The 17,863-nt window shown below is 38.4% G+C and overlaps 1 protein-coding gene across 2 annotated transcripts in view; it reads right to left on the bottom strand.

Annotated features, from left to right (window-relative positions):
* The window catches only part of ankrd44 (ankyrin repeat domain 44), a 51,475-nt gene extending 35,586 nt beyond the window's left edge, over window positions 1–15,889 (bottom strand). For both annotated transcript variants that reach the window (XM_059342494.1, XM_059342495.1), the window contains exons 1-4: window positions 15,307–15,889; window positions 5,539–5,622; window positions 2,450–2,528; window positions 2,044–2,114 (exon numbers count right to left, since the gene is read on the bottom strand). In XM_059342494.1, the coding sequence (XP_059198477.1) occupies window positions 2,044–2,114; window positions 2,450–2,528; window positions 5,539–5,622; window positions 15,307–15,333 (261 nt within the window). In that variant the 5' untranslated portion in view covers window positions 15,334–15,889. The remainder of the gene's footprint in view (window positions 1–2,043; window positions 2,115–2,449; window positions 2,529–5,538; window positions 5,623–15,306) is intronic.
* Window positions 15,890–17,863: the final 1,974 nt, after the last annotated feature.

Below are 17,863 nucleotides of genomic sequence, written 5' to 3'. Positions count from 1 at the left end.
TCCTCTCAGCTGTCTAAGGTAAAACCGTCCCGAGTTATCTGAGAAAAGTGTGTGAGATGTTTAAAGCTCAGACTCCAAGATCCATTTAGTCGGTTAGTTGTTTTTTTCAATGCTTAAAATCAAGAAATTCATGAGCACAATCATGGTTTAACCCTCTGAAGTTGAAAGATGTTTGGTCACTGTCTCTATCAATATCTCAGGGATAATGCAGCGTAGAAATGTGATTTAAATATTGCCGGAATCGGCAGAATCTCCGTTTCTGCATCTCTTTCATCTCGAGATCACACTTCACTCACACGGCCAATTAGACGACAGGAAAGAGAGCTCGTGACCCTCATCATCTGTCTCCCCGTGCATCATCGGTGGACTGTGGTGTCCATTGCCATTTTCTGTGAAACTAACCAATAAACACTCCGAAAATCTGAATCTGAATCAGAAAATCTGCCTACCACCCTGGGCATGCTGGTGTGTTCATTTCCACAACAACCTGAACACTGGAGAGATGTCCAGAAAGAGGTTTACTATAGAGCCGCCAAAACTGCTCACTCACAATCATTGAAAGCATATTTATTTTCTCTTTTTATATAGTTAATATTTTGTTTGAAAAAAAAATGTTGCAACACTTGAGTATTATGTTATATGCAAGTAACCTCAGAGGGGGAACTTATCAATAGCCAAAATCATTTTAGCAGTATTCTTTGTGGAGTGGTTTTACAGATCTGTAAATAAAATCTAAATGATTAGAGACAACAAATTTGACACTGTGGAGATGTGTGGGGAGCGGCTGAGAACTGCTGAGTGTGCATGTTTGTGTTTTCAGGTAAATATGACGAGCTGAGCTCCTGAGTCACAGCCAGAATCTGTCGCTGCGCTGCAGGAGCTGCTGCTGTCTTAGGAAGAGAAAGGATTTGGACTCAGCAGGTGTGTGTGTATAGGGGTTTTTCCACTACAGCCCAATACCCAGAATGCAGCGGGTCTCACTCACTGAAACGTCCCTAATTTGAATACGAGCCGTCCGGAGCAGTCTTTGGACGGGACTTTTTCCCGCCCTGTCAAAGAGCAGGGCCGTTTTTCTCCCCTGAAAAAAGCCTGGTTGCTGATTGGATAGAATGCTAAGCAGGATGTGACGTAATACTCGACGCCACAACAACATGCGCCATTTGTAAAAGCTGGCGAAGCACTGTTGCCAACTTAGCGACTTTGTTGCTGTATTTAGCAACTTTTCAGACCCCCCAGCACAATTTTTTTTTTTTTAAAACAACAGGTGACGAATCCAGCAACTTTTTATGGAGTTAATGGAGACTTTTGGAGACTCGTTCTTACTCTTCTTAACGAGCAGCGGGGGCCGGCGGCTCGTTAGGAAGAGTAAGAACAAAGCGGCACAGTCCTCCTGCAGCAGTCACTCCCAGCTGCAGTCACAGAGCCGGAGGGGATGTTAACCCCTTAGCGTCCAGTCTGCAAATTGCTAATTGACTAACAGTTAGCTCTGTAGCAGTACAGTGTGTATGTGCTAACAGACTAACAGTTAGCTCTGTAGCAGTACAGTGTGTATGTGCTAACAGGCTAACAGTTAGCTCTGTAGCAGTACAGTGTGTATGTGCTGCTGCTGCAGGAGGTGTTCACTTAGCGATCTCTGTTTGAGACACTCCTGTTAATTCATTATCACTATGTTTATGATCAGTGAAGACGCTGTGCATAATTAGCCATGCTGCTTTGTTTATGATCAGCTGCTGACTTTGTGCACAGTTAGCGACGGCGGCCACAGTTGCGTCTCCCATGTTTAATTTGTCTCGTATGTGATCACGGATCACGGTCGAAACTGTCGCTAAGCGCTTACGCGACGATGGAAAACCATACGTCACCTCCGCAGTCTCATAAATCCCTTTTGGGGCCTTTTTGGAATGGAGACACTCAGAGTGAGAGGACATTTGAGAGGGCGTGGCCTGAGACTTTCCCGGTGGCCACTCTTCCTCCTAAAGGAAACACGGCTAAAGTGTGAGAGCAGGTGTGTGTGTGTGTGTGTGTGTGTGTGTGTGAACTCACCTCACTCCGGGATGCCACAGCGCGGTGCAGGGGGGTGAGCCACATGTTGTCTTTGGCGTTGACCCGAGCTCCTGCAGGAGCACACGGTGCAGAGACACAAACACTCAGATACATGCAGCAAAACAACAGCTGTGAGATAAACAGGCGGGCAACATTTACTACTAACATTTACAACTATAAAATAACTTTTATGCCAAATGCAGTGAGGAAAAACTGGGGAAAAAAACAACAATTCTAAGCAGAAAGCTCTCCAGTCTGTTATTTAAGATCATGAATTTGCAGGCGATTTAATGTCAAACGTTAATGGTTGTATATTTTATTAAAAAATAGCTCATGCAAAACGAACGAGGCCTGACAGCTGAAGGACATACAAACAACCAGAGGAAGAAAGAATAAAAATAGTTACCGGAGAGGATGAGGAGCTCGGTGATCTCGGCATCGCCCAGGAAGGCGGCGGCGTGCAGCGGCGTTCGCTTCTCTGAATCCTGAGGGAGGAACACACACACACACACACACACACACACACACACACACACACACACACACACACAGTAATTACCTTCAGGATAAATAAAGTTCTATCTTATCTTGTGGTGCTGTGCACAAAACAACACTTTCACATGCACCAATTTTTTCCAAATCACAAAAATATAAACAGCACAAGCTCAGAACACTTCCAAGCATCTTAATCTTAATATTTCATCACATTTTCTTGCACTGACGGTGCAACTATCATTTATAGGTCTGTCACACTAACACATTTTTAGGACAATATATTTTCATATGAACTATCACGAAAAAACAATAGTATTGTCGTATCGATGTTGTTTTAGTTTTATAATGAAATTAGAGTATAATAAGTCCATCCTGTTCCATAGCAATGACTTTTTAAATCTCGAGAATATTAAACATTAGAGTTGATATGTGGACATTTTTTTTAAAATATCCTTGATTAATAAAACAAAAATAAACCAAAAAAAATAAATTAGACTTTCAGGCTCTGTTAATAAACATTGCAATGGGATAGTCATTAGGTCTTATATTATTTTATTATTAAAATAACATATAAACAGCTGAATGGCTGCTTGGGAAATATAGGTTTTTTTCAGCAATTCGTGCTACCTGTCAAACATTTGCAGCTTTACTTTAAACACAAAAAAACACAAAAAGACGCATGTAAATGACAATATAATTGAGTCTAGAAAAAAAATCATGTCCATTTTTATATTTTGAACAATAAGTCAATATAGTAATTATCGTGACAGGCCCGACCAGTTATTCCATCAGTGATGTCTTGTTTTGTCTCTCCAGGGATATTTAATTTAATAGGATGTAAAACAGAGAAAAGGCAGAAAGTCCCCCATATTCACCAGCATTTTTTTCCCCAACTTTTGCATAAACACCTTGCATGAAGCAGCCTCATGTTTTCTTGCACAAATTCTACATGATTGTGTTATGCAAAGCCAGATTTTCATGCAGGTTAAAATGTATTTTTTCCATATTCTGGTGATGCCCTGTTGTGATCCCATTTTGGTTGAGCGTACATCAAATTCTAGAGACTGTGTTTTCAACAAAAATAACTTTTTGTTTCAATTTGTTATATTTAGTGGAGGAATAAAGATAAATATTTACTGAGAATATTACTGGTGGCCTGTAAGAAATCAATAACGAAGAAATGGCTGAAGAGGGAGGCACCTAGTGCAGACGAATGGATTGATATTGCGTACAGCATCTTTGTAATGGAAAGAATTACTTTCAATTTAAGAACACAAAAAGAGGTATTTATTGAAAATTGGCAAAAATGGATTACATATGTCTCTACCATCAAACCGGATTTCAAGTAATCTCAGATTGGACGATCAGAATACTTCCATTTCTTTGTACCTTTCCCCTTTTTTTTATCTATTCATTTATTTTTGGGTGTTTTAATCCCTTTTTGTACACTTTTACTTTTTTTTATGTATTTGTCTATAGGTCTTCATGTTGATTGTTTGTTCATTTCGAAAACCAATAAAAAGTAAATGACAAAAACAAAAAAAAGTATTTTTCCCCTTTTTGCATCTGCACTCAGAATCAGCTTTAGGAAAGAAAGAATAAACCCTGTCTCAGGCCCCACTTCCTGTCTGAGGAGGTCAGGAGTCAGTGCAGCCAAAGTTCAGAGCGTGAGTTTGAGAGTTTGTGTAGATGCATAACACATGTGTATACCCGGGCAGAGCAGGATGTGGGCTCTCTGCTCTCTCAGCACTGTCAGGGTCCAGTTTAATGGGCCCGAGTGGCGGTCTGAGGACACTGGGCGATTAGTGAACGTGATACATTTCAGGTGGATTACGGTGATCAGCTGTGAGCATTTTCACTCCATCAAACATGTCGGAAATGTGCGTGACAACAGCCAATCAGAGTCGACCTTTTCCTGCTGCACTTCTGTTTGTAAGTTGCCGGAGAAGTAAACAGAAAAGCCGAACGTGGAGCTAAATATGGAACTGAGGGCAGATAAATAGAAGTCAGCCATGACTTGGAGCAATAAACCAGAGAGGAACAGGTGAATGTTGGGAAAGAGCAAAGGAAATTACAATCTATCCACCACTGAATGGAGAGAAAGCGAACATTCACAGCACAGCAATTCACACACAGGTATGGTGCATTCAATAGTGTCGGAACGGCTTTGGTGCGTTCAAGAGCGTGGGGCATATGAAAACTTACAGAGAAACAAGTTATTACTGAATGGAACTTAGTTCAATTAACAAGTTAACAAACATTAACAGCGTGGGCTTTCTAACAACAACAAATCTCACAGTTTGTTTATTTTGGGTCTTATACCTGCAATCAGCTGGACTCTCATTTTGAGAGTTTTCTTGTAATTTCTGTGGTGGATTCTGTGCTCTTATTTTGAAAGCTGCATTGTTTAGCAACAGGAAGAAATAGTAGCTTTTTGTGATTAAAACAACTTTAATTGTTAGCTAATGTTAGCTCGCGGCTAACAAACAGCATAATGCAACAGCTTGTTTGGACCATTTGGACCTCTGACCGTCCGGTCAGGTTGATAGGATTTAGTTCAGCATCACACACACGCAGACGCAGGAGGAAGGAGAGGTGCGGGTCGGTTGACAGACACTATGCTGAGCAGAGAGACAATGCAATATAACTTAATATTATGAATAGTGTAAATATACGTTCAGTAGCTTGAAATGTGATGTTAGCGCAGCACATGAGACTCTGGAGCCGCCAGTCTAGGTAATTAATGGGAAACCCATACGCCACTACGTCAAGAAGTAGGAATGTTGCCAATATCGTGATATGCATTTTTTTTTACCCATTAAAAAATTATACGATTCTCAATTAGAGATTAAATGATTAGTAGAGTTATCGATATGAAGACTCAAAGTGAACCAAGAACAAACTCTGGTTCTACTGGAGACTCACCTGGTTTATTTGATGTGTTTATGAATAAAAAAGTGAATGTTTGTAGATTGTTTGTGTGTTTGATTGTGTCCTCACCAGAGCATTGATGTCTTCAGACTTGTATATGAGCATCCGGATCTCTTCAGGGTCTCCGCTGAAGATTGCCTGGATGAGAGGAGGCTGCGGAGGAGAAGAAATGAGATTGATCACATGAGCAGAGAAAACATCAGTCAGAGACACACGTGATCGATTCGAACCGTCTGTGAGCTCATCAGAGGACGGAGACGTGACCAAACGGCCAGAGGATCCTTCCCACGTTATGTGTGTGTGTGTGTGTGTGTGTGTAGGAGCAGCTGCTTGACTTTTAGCTGCTGTGTTTACAGTTACTGAGGCTACTACGAGACTGCAGCCTGCCGACTAAACACCGAGTATAGAAATGTCCTTTAACTCTCTGAACCCCAAACAACAGGTTTAAAAAAGATGTTTTCTTTTTTTAAATAACAAAAATACAAAGTTTATCATAGAAAGAATCTGTAAAAACAGGCATTATCATCAGATTTTGAACTTTCCGACAGTCCTTGATCATCAGTAATAAAATGTGACCAAAACTTTTGTTAAAATGTTGATCTTTTTATTCTACATGTGTCTTTCAAAATAAAGTGTTTGCACTAACCAGATCCTGTTAAAAACATTAAATTCTGCTCCTCAGAGACACTGAAGACATGATTGATTCTGCTGAGACCAACGGTCACGTGACAAATATTCACTGAAAATCTGTTTACACAGAGCAGAGAGGAGAGGACAGGAGAGGCTGTTTACACAGAGCAGAGAGGAGAGGACAGGAGAGGCTGGAAACATGACAATACTGAGAATATGTACAATATGTGGAGAAATTACTTTTGGTCATTTTGTGTCTTCTTTTGGTCTTTTTACATCTTTTTTAATAATCACATTCCTGACACTTGTGGGCACTTGGAAAAGTGTATATAAATTCCATTCTGTCTTTCTAACTGTGTTATTCTGCAAAAAGACATGTTTGAGTTGTTCTGATTGTGCTGATTCCACAGAGCTGTAGGACTTATAGATTTATAGAGATTTTATATATTAGGGACACAGACACAGGACACAGAGAGGAGAATGTAAAAAATCATTCTTCGTTGGGGTTCAGAGGGTTAAAAGGACTTTTGTTCATATATGAAGACGACTGAAATATTTGTCCTACAGAGACGCTGTTGTTGTAGAAAATTCTCTGTTGATAAAATCATAAAAATAAAATGTCTGAGCAGAGAAAAGGCTTTAATGAATGAAGGGCACCGTGTGGAGGTCATGTCTCCGAAGCCCTTATTTTCCTTTACGAGATCCCAGATATGAGGTAAATACAGCCCCCCACCCCCCAACACACACACACACACACACACACACACACACACACACACACAGAGTTTATCAGTGTCCATCAGCAGTACACTGCTGTAGGTTTCAGAGGAACAGAAGCAGGCATGTGTAAAAATAAAAAATAAAAAAAAGCCCAACGAGACGTTTCAGGGAGTTTTTTCACTCTTTTTACATTCTCTTCTCTGTGTTCTTGTGTTTCACTCAAATATATAAAACCTATATAAATCCTGAAGCTCTGTGGAATCAGCACAATCAGAAAAACTCAAACATGTCTTTGTGCTGAATAACAGTTAGAATGACAGAAATCAGAAAAAAAGCTAATATTTCTCTGATAAATTTTTTTTTTTAATGTGAAAACAGAATTTATAGATTAAAAACTTCCCAAATGTTACAAAAACAACACAAAATGACCAAAAGAAATGTCATAACATTACCCAAAAAAACTAAAAAGGGACAGGAAAGGACCCAAAAAAACAAAGTAAAATGACAAAAAGACACAAAACAACCAAAAAACGATGTAAAATGACTAAATAAAGACTAAATTACAAAAAGAAGACAAATTAACAAAAAAACAACTTAAAAATTACTTAAAGACACAAAAATACAAAAAGATGACCAAAACAGATTTCTCCACGTATTGTACATCTTGAAGTATTGTCATGTTTCCAGCCTCTCCTGTCCTCTCCTCTCTGCTCTGTGTAAACAGCCTCTCCTGTCCTCTCCTCTCAGCTCTGTGTAAACAGCCTCTCCTGTCCTCTCCTCTCTGCTCTGTGTAAACGGCCTCTCCTGCAAACGCTTTATTTTAAATGACAAATGTAGAATAAGGAGAAATATCAACATTTAACAAAAGTTTTGGTCAAATTTTTTGGAAATGTTCGTTATCAATGATCCGTTCAAGGACTTTGGGAAAGTTAACTCTGATGATGATGCCTGTTTTTACAGGCTTTCTATGATATTTGATGCATTTTTGGCGATCTTTTTAAAGAAAACATACTATTTAAACCCAGTTTTCAGAGGGTACAAATGTGAGGTAGTGAAATCTAATTAAAAAAAACAATAAAGTGCAATAAAACTGTATAACATATTAACATTAAACAGTAAATGTAGGACAGTATGCTATTAAACAGACTGAGTTATAAGTACAAATGTGATATAAATCAGTGGTATGGTACTTTAATACCAACACTGATCATTTAAAACACTATAAAGTGAATATTAAAGCCTCTGCAGGTTTGGTGTCCTGCTGGTGAATCAGCTCTAACAGAAACCGGCCTCACTTCACTTCCTGCCGCCTCCTGCCTCACTTCCTGTTGCACAGTCGCTCCTTCTCAGAAACCGGAGAGAGGAACCACGAGCAGCGTTTCACTTCTGCTTTAAAAAAGCTCAGCGCATATGATACCACTTCCTCATCCAGAGCTTTTTTTATGATTCTGGTGAAACGCCACATCATCACATCACAGAATAAATAGGTAACCATCAGAGCAGGCAGGTGTTTCACATGTTCCTGCAGCAAAAACTCTGTTTTCTGGTTTTAAATTACAAAACTCCGAAGTGTCAAAACAGCTTTTAAATGTTTTTTTTTTACTTTTAACTTCAACACAATGTTTCAAACAAATTTGAATTTATAAACAACATGACTTCAGTTTTTCTTTGATGCAGAACAGTAAACAACAGCCTCATCTGCATACAGGTGGACTTTTGTTTGAAAGAGAAAAAGAAAAACTTTTAAACCTCTGGAGCCAAACAAACAGTTTTTTGCTCCTCACATTTTCCTCTTGTGTCCTTGTATTTCTCTGTTATATATAAAATCTATATAAATCTATAAGTCCTGCAGCTCTATGGAATCAGCACAATCATGGAAGAGAACAACTCAAGCACGTCTTTGTGCAGAATAACACAGTTAGAATGACAGAAATCAGAAAAAAAGTTGAATTTCACTGAATGTGAATAAAACAGAATGAATAGATAAAAACTTCCAAAACAACACAAATGACCGAAAAATGACTTAAATGATCAAAAAAACATACAAAATGACTGAAACTGGACAGATAAATGACCCAAGAAACAAAGTAAAATGACAAAAAAAGACACTAAATTACAAAAAAAGATAATAAAATGAATGTTTTCTCCGCGTATTGTACATCTTGAAATAGTTTCATGTTTCCAGCCTCTCCTGTCCTCTCCTCTCTGCTCTGTGTAAACAGATTTTCAGTGAATATTTGTCACGTGACCGTTGGTCTCTGAGGAGCAGAATTTAATGTTTTTAACAGGATCTGGTTAGTGCAAACACTTTATTTTAAATGACACATGCAGAATAAAGACATTCTGACACAAATATCAAAATTTTTTGGGTTATTTTCTCTGACGGAAACCTTCCTAACCGATGATCTGTCTAGGGGCCGTCAGAAAAACTCTGACAATAATACCTATTTTTATATTAAATTACAACTACATTTCCTCGTGCAATCCTGCAAAGCAAAAAAGTAAAAATAAAGAAAGGAATGTAGGAGAGCCTTCTGTGGCCTTTCAGCGTGTTTAGGAGTCAACACTTCAGCCTCCTGCAGCTTAAACTCAACCCGTCGAGAAGGAGGAAACACTTTTTCTTTTTCCTGCATGAAACTTCCACCTATTTTCAGGTGGAGGAACAACTTCACACCACGTCACAGAGAAGGAAAACACTACCGTGGGCGATAGAAACTGAAGTGATTGCCCCATCTGGGTGATTATTAGCTACATATTTCATTGGAGTTTAAAGCTGTGAAGCAGTTTTTAAAATCGGTGTTTGCTCAAGCAACAGCGTGATAAGAGACGGAGGAGGGAGGAGGAGAAGGAGGCCCCAGCTGGAGGAGAAGACGGGCTGGGCCTTTAAAGAAGCAGCCAGCTAGCGGGTGAGGAGATTTAGGGAGCGGAGCATGAGTGAGACTCATACCAGCACAGACACACTGATTAATATTTCATTATAATAAAAAATCTGATGCATCAGCTGGTGTTTGTTTTGGCGATACCATTTGGCAATGACCCATCAAACACTTCTAAAGATAATAATAAAAAACCTTGCTGGGAGCTGGTTCTATTTTTTCAATCAGACAATTAACTTCAAGGTCAAAGATAAATAAATGTTCTGGGAGTTAAAAATAATCTGGATTTAAGTGGATAATAACCGCACAAATGTCTAAGATTATTGAGAAAAATGTTTAAAAATTTTTAAAAAAAAAAGTTAAGTTAAGTTAAGTTAAGTTAGGTTACTATATTTTATTTTATAAAGTCAACATTTTATGGAGCAGTCCCTTAACAATAAAATACGTTTTAAAAAATAAATACATTTTTTTTATTTCAAATAATTATAAATACAATTTTAGAAAAATAGTTACTGTAAATACAAATAAATATTTGGCAGCTGGTTCGGTTTAACAGATGGACAATTAACTTCAAGGTCAAAGATCAAATAAATAATAATAAAAATGTATCAGGGAGTTAAAAATAATCTGGATATGAGAGAAAACTAACATTCACAGCACGGCAATTCACACACAGGTGTGGTGCATTCAACAGTGTCGGAACAGCTATGGTGCATTCAGGAGCGTGAGACATATGAAAAACTTACAGAGGAACAAGTTATTACTGAATGGAACTTAGCTCAATTAACAAGTTAACGAAACAGCACAGCCTTTCTAACAACAAGAAATCTGCTCAATCATTTGAAGAAGTTACACCTAAGTGATTATGCAGAAAGCATGAAAATGTGAGCAGAGTCTGCACAGCCTCACTGCTGCCAGCACAATCTGTAGGTTCTTTAGTTTTCAGTACAGATGCTTTAAAACTGGCAATTTAAAAACAAAATAAAATCGTGATAATAATCGGATTGGACGATATGAAATAATATATTGTGATCATTTTTTTGCCATATCACCCTGCCCTACTTTGTTGTTATCCACGGTGTGTAAGAGTTCTCTGAGGAACTGATTCCTGACTTTTAAAAACAAAGTTTCTCTCCTTCTGCCACTCTCACTTTCTTTGTTATCAAGCACACACTTCCTCCATCAGATTACTCTGTTTTCATTACAAACACATTAACGTCACACATGTTCTGTGTCCTCTAACTGCTCTGTCCCCTCAGGACCAACGACAAACTTCTGACTGGGCTAAAGAGCATTTCACCTGCCTCTCTCACACACACACACACACACGCACACGCACGCACACACACACACACACACACACAATAAAAGAGGTCAGAGTCAGAAACCAGGCTCAAGAAGAAGAACTTCCTGAGATTCATTTGTTTTCTGTTTGGTAGAAATATGTTTATACATCAAATAAACCTTCAGTATCATACATGTATACGTCATATATATATATATATATATATATATATATATATATATATATATTTATATATATATATATATTTATATATATATTAATATATATAAATATATAAAAATATATATATATAAATATATATTATAATATATATTTATTATTATTACAATATATATTATATATATATTATAATAATAATACATAAATAAATAAATATATATATATATATATATATATAAATATAAAGGAGAAAACAAGCGGTGGAAGCACTACAATTTTTGCTCAGTAAAAATAGTAGAAATAGATATAGATTGAATATAAATAGTAGAACTAAAGTGTGAAAATAATGTCAATTCTACACACAAGTATCAGCAAATATTCTTAAAGTAACAAAAGTCATTATGCAGAATAAATATAATTGGATTATTATAATCAACGCATTCATGTGTTCATCAACCACTTTAAATATTTGTATTAAATATTAATGCTGGGTAGCTTAATCCATAATAACATCTGCATTATATTTAATATATTATATTATTTTTACAGTATATTTATTCTTCATACTTAATCTTTTTTATTTGCACATATTTTATATTCCATACATTGTTTATTTATTAATTGTTTTCTTGTGAATTTCTGTTTTAATTGGTGTTATAGCCCTATGACTTTAAGTATTTATTATTAATATTATTATTTCATACTTATTTTTATTATAAATATTATTGTGCAACATTTTAAATATAATTATTATTATTATCATAGATACAATTTCACAGTTTATGTATTTTATGCATGTATATTTTTATGTATTTTATTATCATTATTATTATTATTATTATTGTGAAACAATCACATATTTTTATAATAATTATGTAAAATGTATTTTCTTAATTGTTGCAATCTTTTTCATACAAAGTTCTATTTTTTTTGATTGAGTTAAGTTATACATTGTATTTTTTTTTTTTTTGCTGTGCATTTTTATTTTTATTGGTGTTTTTTACTGGGTTATAGCCTTAGTATTAACGGTTAAATCACTGTTTATATTATTATTATTAATATTACTATTATTATGTAAAATTTTAAATCATATTAAATTATTTTACTTATTATAAAGTAACATTTAATTTCTTAATTGTTACAATTTGTGTCTTCCAAAGTTATACTTTTATTTTATTCTTTTTTTTTTTAAATATTGGGTTGTGTTATATTTAGCATTTTTATTAATGAAGGTGCAACAAAGCATTATTCTTCTTGTCCAGACAATCAAAAGCAGTGGAAATATTAACTGAAACTTGAGTAAATGCAGCTTAACAAAAGCAGATTTACCTTTGACCTCTGAACAACATCTGTACCTGCACAAACAGGCTGAGTGTAATTTACTCTCAGCGGAGGTTAAAAACAGATCCCACAGATTCTCATGTGACTCGCTCTTGATCAGTACATGATGAAAAGAGAAAAAAAAATCTATAAGCCGCAGAGAGAGCCGTGCTGAGGCATCCAGTTATCATCAGCATCAGCATGTTGTCTGAAAATAACAGGAAGTCCTGCAGCTCGGAGACTCTTCCTTCAAGTTAACGACACATCTGATATGACGACCAGCACGTCTGCTTTCTCTGCAGACGGCACAACCCTCTGCTGCACCACCGGACAGATAAATCAATAAAAATAATAATTGTTTGTTTGATCTGAGCTTCAAATTTCTACACCGATTCTGACTAAAAACAATCTCTGTATTCAGAGCTTTCAAGCTTGTCACACTGACTTCCTCAGCAGACAGCAGAGACGTAAAAATTCTCAAATATTTCTCCTTGGGATTAAATCTTATCAGAAACAGATTTATTTTGTGCATTTGGAGTTTTTTTTCTCATGAAACACTCATTTTTGCAGCATACAGCCATGAAAAGAAAGTTTTAGACCATTGTTTTCTTCAATGTCTTGTTCATTTTAATGCCTGGTACAACTAAAGGTTCATTTGTTTGGACAAACATAATGATGAGATCAAAAATAGCTCATAAGAGTTTAATTTAAGAGCTGATATCTAGACATTTTCCATGGATTTCTTCAACATAGATCTCAGTTTTTGTTAAAGGTGGAGTCAAAAGCTCCAGAACAGCTACTAAATAGATTTCGAGGTGATTCTCAAATATTTCTCCTTGGGATTAAATCTTATCAGAAACAGATTTATTTTGTGCATTTGGTGGGTTTTATTCTCATGAAACACTTGTTTTTGCAGCATATTTTAGCACTATGGAGACACAAATCTTAGGGTTTTTTATCACGATACTATATTATTCTTCGGACAACAATACGTATTTGCTGATTTCACAAAGTCTGCCACCATACGAGATCAATTTGATTAATTTCAGGTCTCCTCTTTACAGGCAAACCCACTTTATGATAATCTCATGCATTAAAATGTGTTATTTTGGCCAATTGTATCCGACTATTCCTGCATACTGGGGTCTGTGAGCTGCATAAATCGGGTCTGATTGGAAAGCTGGAAAGCCACGACTCTCCTCTTTAGAGACAGGCCCACTTTATGCAATCCAAGAAACAACATAAATCTCAGCTTTTGTTTAAGTTAGAGTCAAAAGCTCCAGAGCAGCTACTAAATAGACCTTGAGGTGATTCTTAAATATTTCTCCTTGGGATTAAATCTTATCAGAAACACATTTCTTATGTGCATTTGGGGTTTTTTTCTCAAGAAGCACTCATTTTTGCAGCATATTTTAGCACTATGGAGACACGGATCTTATCTTTTATCATGATACGATATTATTCTTCGGACAACAATTGGTCTGCCACGATATGAGGTCAATACGAGTGAATTCAGGGGTCTGTGATCGATATGAGATCTACAATTACTATGATATCAACTCACAAGAAGCAACTAAAATGTGATTTGACTGATTATATTACTGTGCTCTTCCAGACATTTAAATTAAAATAAATCTATCCTTGTTAATGACAACAGTATAAAGGTGGAAGTGCAAAAACACGACGATATGAAGGGGAGAACTGGTTCAAAAGTAACAATGAGACGGTTACAACACAGACATTTTCTCATAAATATTAGTTTAAGTCCTCACAAGGCAAAGCCCATAATTCAGTCCACAGCCAAAAGTACAGCCTGATCAAAGTTTTAACGCTGCAAACTTCTGCTGACTGAGTAAAAGTAACTTCTTCTCTTAAAGACCGTTAGCTGTATCTGCAGGATAACTAGCAGCAAAGATTTAATTCATCATGCAAGTTTATTTTTGGGACCAGAAATATGAAGTAAGTGTTTCTTCATCTCAACAGAGAAGGACTACTGTCACTTTCCTGTCGGATTGTGTCTGACTCATTAATCCTTGTCCTCTCATGTGACCTGCATGTGTGCATTACAGCAGTAAGCACAACTTCTAATGTAAAGAAAAATAACATCACGATGGCCGGGAACCATATAGGTCTACATTAATGATGCAATAGGACTTCCTTCCTTTCTTCACACGAGTCAATTCTGTCTCTTTTCAAACGTACAACTGAAAACATTTGTGACACATTGATGTTGTAACCATACTCCAGGCGATTTAAAGGAGATCTTAGACATTCGGGCTGAATATCATCCACTTTTCAACATGAAATCAAAGTTGAAATCCCAGTTCTCAGACAGTAAGACGTGTCTAGGTCCAACACTGCCTTCAGTAAAGTGAGGGGGACATGTCCCCTGAGTCCCCCCTCTAAATCACAACCCTGCACGGGGGGCATGGCTCTTAAAAATCCCTGGAGATGAAAAATTCCTGCAGGATTTTTTTTCACATCGCAAGTATAAATATGGTGCAGCCCTGCAGAGAAAGCCTCATATGTAGGAAATGTGTGTGTGTGCAGCTCTGATGCTTTGCGGAAGGAGACAGAGCAGGAAGTGTCAGTGAAGTGTCCTCATTTTAACCGAATATTTCACCGACAAAAAGGCAAAAAAAATAATAACAATCTGGACATCAATGTGCAGCAGGTTTGTGCAGATTTATGGACGCATTCTGCGCAAAGTCTGCAGGACAGAAATGCGCTTTAAGTGGCGACACAAAGACATTAAAAATACATCTGTGTCAAGCAGCGGTGGGATGCTGCCTGTTTGAATGCTAAGCTAACAGCTAGCAGATCTACCTGGTCGGCCAGTTTGAGGACAGCCATCTCTGGGTCAGCTCCGGCTGCTCCGACAGCGCAGCACCATGCACGGCGCGATGCTGCGCCCGCCCCGCTGCTTCCTCCGCGCCGCCCGGACTTCCTGCAGGAAGTCGTAGTAGCAGCCTTGTAGCGGCTCTCTAGCAGGCACACAGGCGGGTAATGGTGATGAAGGCCGGGGCGAGAGCCAGGGCCAGCAGCCCCCGCTCAGCTCACGCTATCTGCGGCGAGGCTGCTCCCTGCGGTTGGAGCCGCGGGGAGGCGGGGAAGCACTAACGCTTTGACCCAAAACAATCCACATGTAACGGCCTCTGCTGCTGCGGCTGCCGCTCTCGGTGGTGCAGGGAGCTCCCAGCGGTCCCTTCGATACACAAACACACACACACCAGCCCCACAGAAAGCCTTCCTCCTCCCCGGTCTGCAGAGCCACAAGCCTCCCGGAGAGGCAGCCAGGCTGAACTCAGCTGAACGGAGATCACACAGGAAGTTGCAGCCTGTCTCTCCTCCTCCTCCTCCTCCTCCTCTCAGATGCAGAAGTGGAGGAGCAGCCTTCTCAGCATCAACAACGGCCCGCACCTCCTCGCTGCTGCCCTCCTCTGCACGCAGGGAGAATAACAACAACACGTTTCAAACTGCAGCCCCCCAGAACCCCGGAGAGTCCGCTCCACTGCAAGCAGAAGTTGTAATTTTGAAAAAAATGTTTTGATCCACATTAAAACAGTCAGAATAAAGAGAATGTATTGGTAAGAAGAATGGCATGATATCTTGTCTGGAAAGGGCTGAAATAACTTGAAAAGGTCAGGTATCTGAATGAACATGGGCTCTATGGGAACCTACAGTCTCCTCTTTACAGACATGTCAACTTTATGACAATCTAATGCAAAAATAAGTAGTATTTCTCATGCATTATTTCCCGCCTGCTCTATCTGACTATTCCTGCATACTGGGGTCTGTGAGTTGCATAAATCGGGTATGACTGGAAAGCTGAGACTCTTGTGCATTCAAGGAGCCCAAATTACTATTTTCAAAGGGCCCCCCTTGACCTCCAACCTTCAAGGTTCAAGGTTCAATTTATTGCCATATAGTGTAAACACAATTGGATTTTTTTTTTACAGCCAGTCATGCATGGATGTGGTTGACAGAAAGGACATACAAGACAAGACATGATATGACAAGACGACAGTGCAATGGATTGATAGGTGCTGTAAGTGATAATACTGATAATGATAAATAACAAATTGCAAACAGTGCATTCAGTCCTGGTGGGGTGTTGTTCTAGTGTTGAGCAGCCTGGCGGCCGTGGGGAAAAGCTCAGGCGATGCCGGGTTTTTGCAGTTCTTGGGAGCCGTAGCCTTCTTCTGGAAGGAAGCATTTGGAACATGGCAAAACCTGGATGTGAGGGGTCTGCCATGATTATTCTTTCCCTTCTCACAGTCCTGGTGTTGTGGAGGGACAACTAAAGATATCTTAATAAAATTGGGTTCTATGTGTACCACAATTCTCCTCTTTAGAGACATAAGGATTACATGCATATAAATGTGAATCTTTGTGGATCCTGGGGTCCCTAAACAGTCTGTGAGCTGCATAAATCGGGTCTGACTGGAAAGCTGAGACTCTTGTGGATTCAGTGAGCCCAATTTTCTTCATCTGTGATGATGTTAGTCCCAAAAGTGGTCCCTTGAACAGAATGTATCTGATTGAAAATTGGTTTTACGCGTACCCATGACTCTCCTCTTTTCAGACATGCCCACTTTATGCTGATTGCATGCAGTTAAAGGCAAAAATATTCATTAAACATGTTATTTGGCCTATTATATGTGAATATTTCTGCATCATGTAGTCCCTAAACAGTCTGTGAGCTGCATGAATCAGGTCTGACTGGAAAGCTGAAACTCTTGTGGAGTCAAGGAGCGCAAATGACAATTTTCAAAGCATTCCCTTGACCTCCGACCTCAAGATATCTAAAGGAAACAGGTTCTATGTGTACCCACTTTTCTCCACTTTAGAGACATGCCCACTTTATGCAGATTACATGCATATAAATGTGTTATTGTGTCCTCTTGTATGTGGATCTTTGTGCATCCTGGGGTCCCTAAACAGTCTGTGAGTTGCATAAATTGGGTCTGACTGGAAAGCTGAGACTCTTGTGGATTCAATGAGCCCAATTTTCTTCCTGTGTGATGATGTTAGTGAGTCAAACTTGAGCTCAGTGTATAAAATGAGCTGCTGTGACCACAAACTAGAGACCTGGAGCATTCAGAGGATGGATGGCTTTACACACTATACACAAAACACACAAATGTACACACAAGTGCTCGCCATGCTGTCGCACAAAATACACAGATCGCATAATTTGTGCTCACTTTAATTTCTCCCATTGGAATCAACAGACCTGCTGTTAGTCTCCCAGAGGGGTGAGGCAGGAACTAAACCCACCTGACACAGCGACAGGAACCCGTTTCCAAACCGTCTTTGCTTCAACCGAGCTGAAGTAGATGATGTAAACATTATACATTGAGTGCATGCTTAAAGTGCAGCC

The sequence above is a fragment of the Centropristis striata genome, chromosome 10, assembly GCF_030273125.1.
Source record: "Centropristis striata isolate RG_2023a ecotype Rhode Island chromosome 10, C.striata_1.0, whole genome shotgun sequence".
Taxonomy (NCBI): Eukaryota; Metazoa; Chordata; class Actinopteri; order Perciformes; family Serranidae; genus Centropristis; species Centropristis striata.
This window is presented reverse-complemented; position numbering and strand designations above follow the sequence as displayed.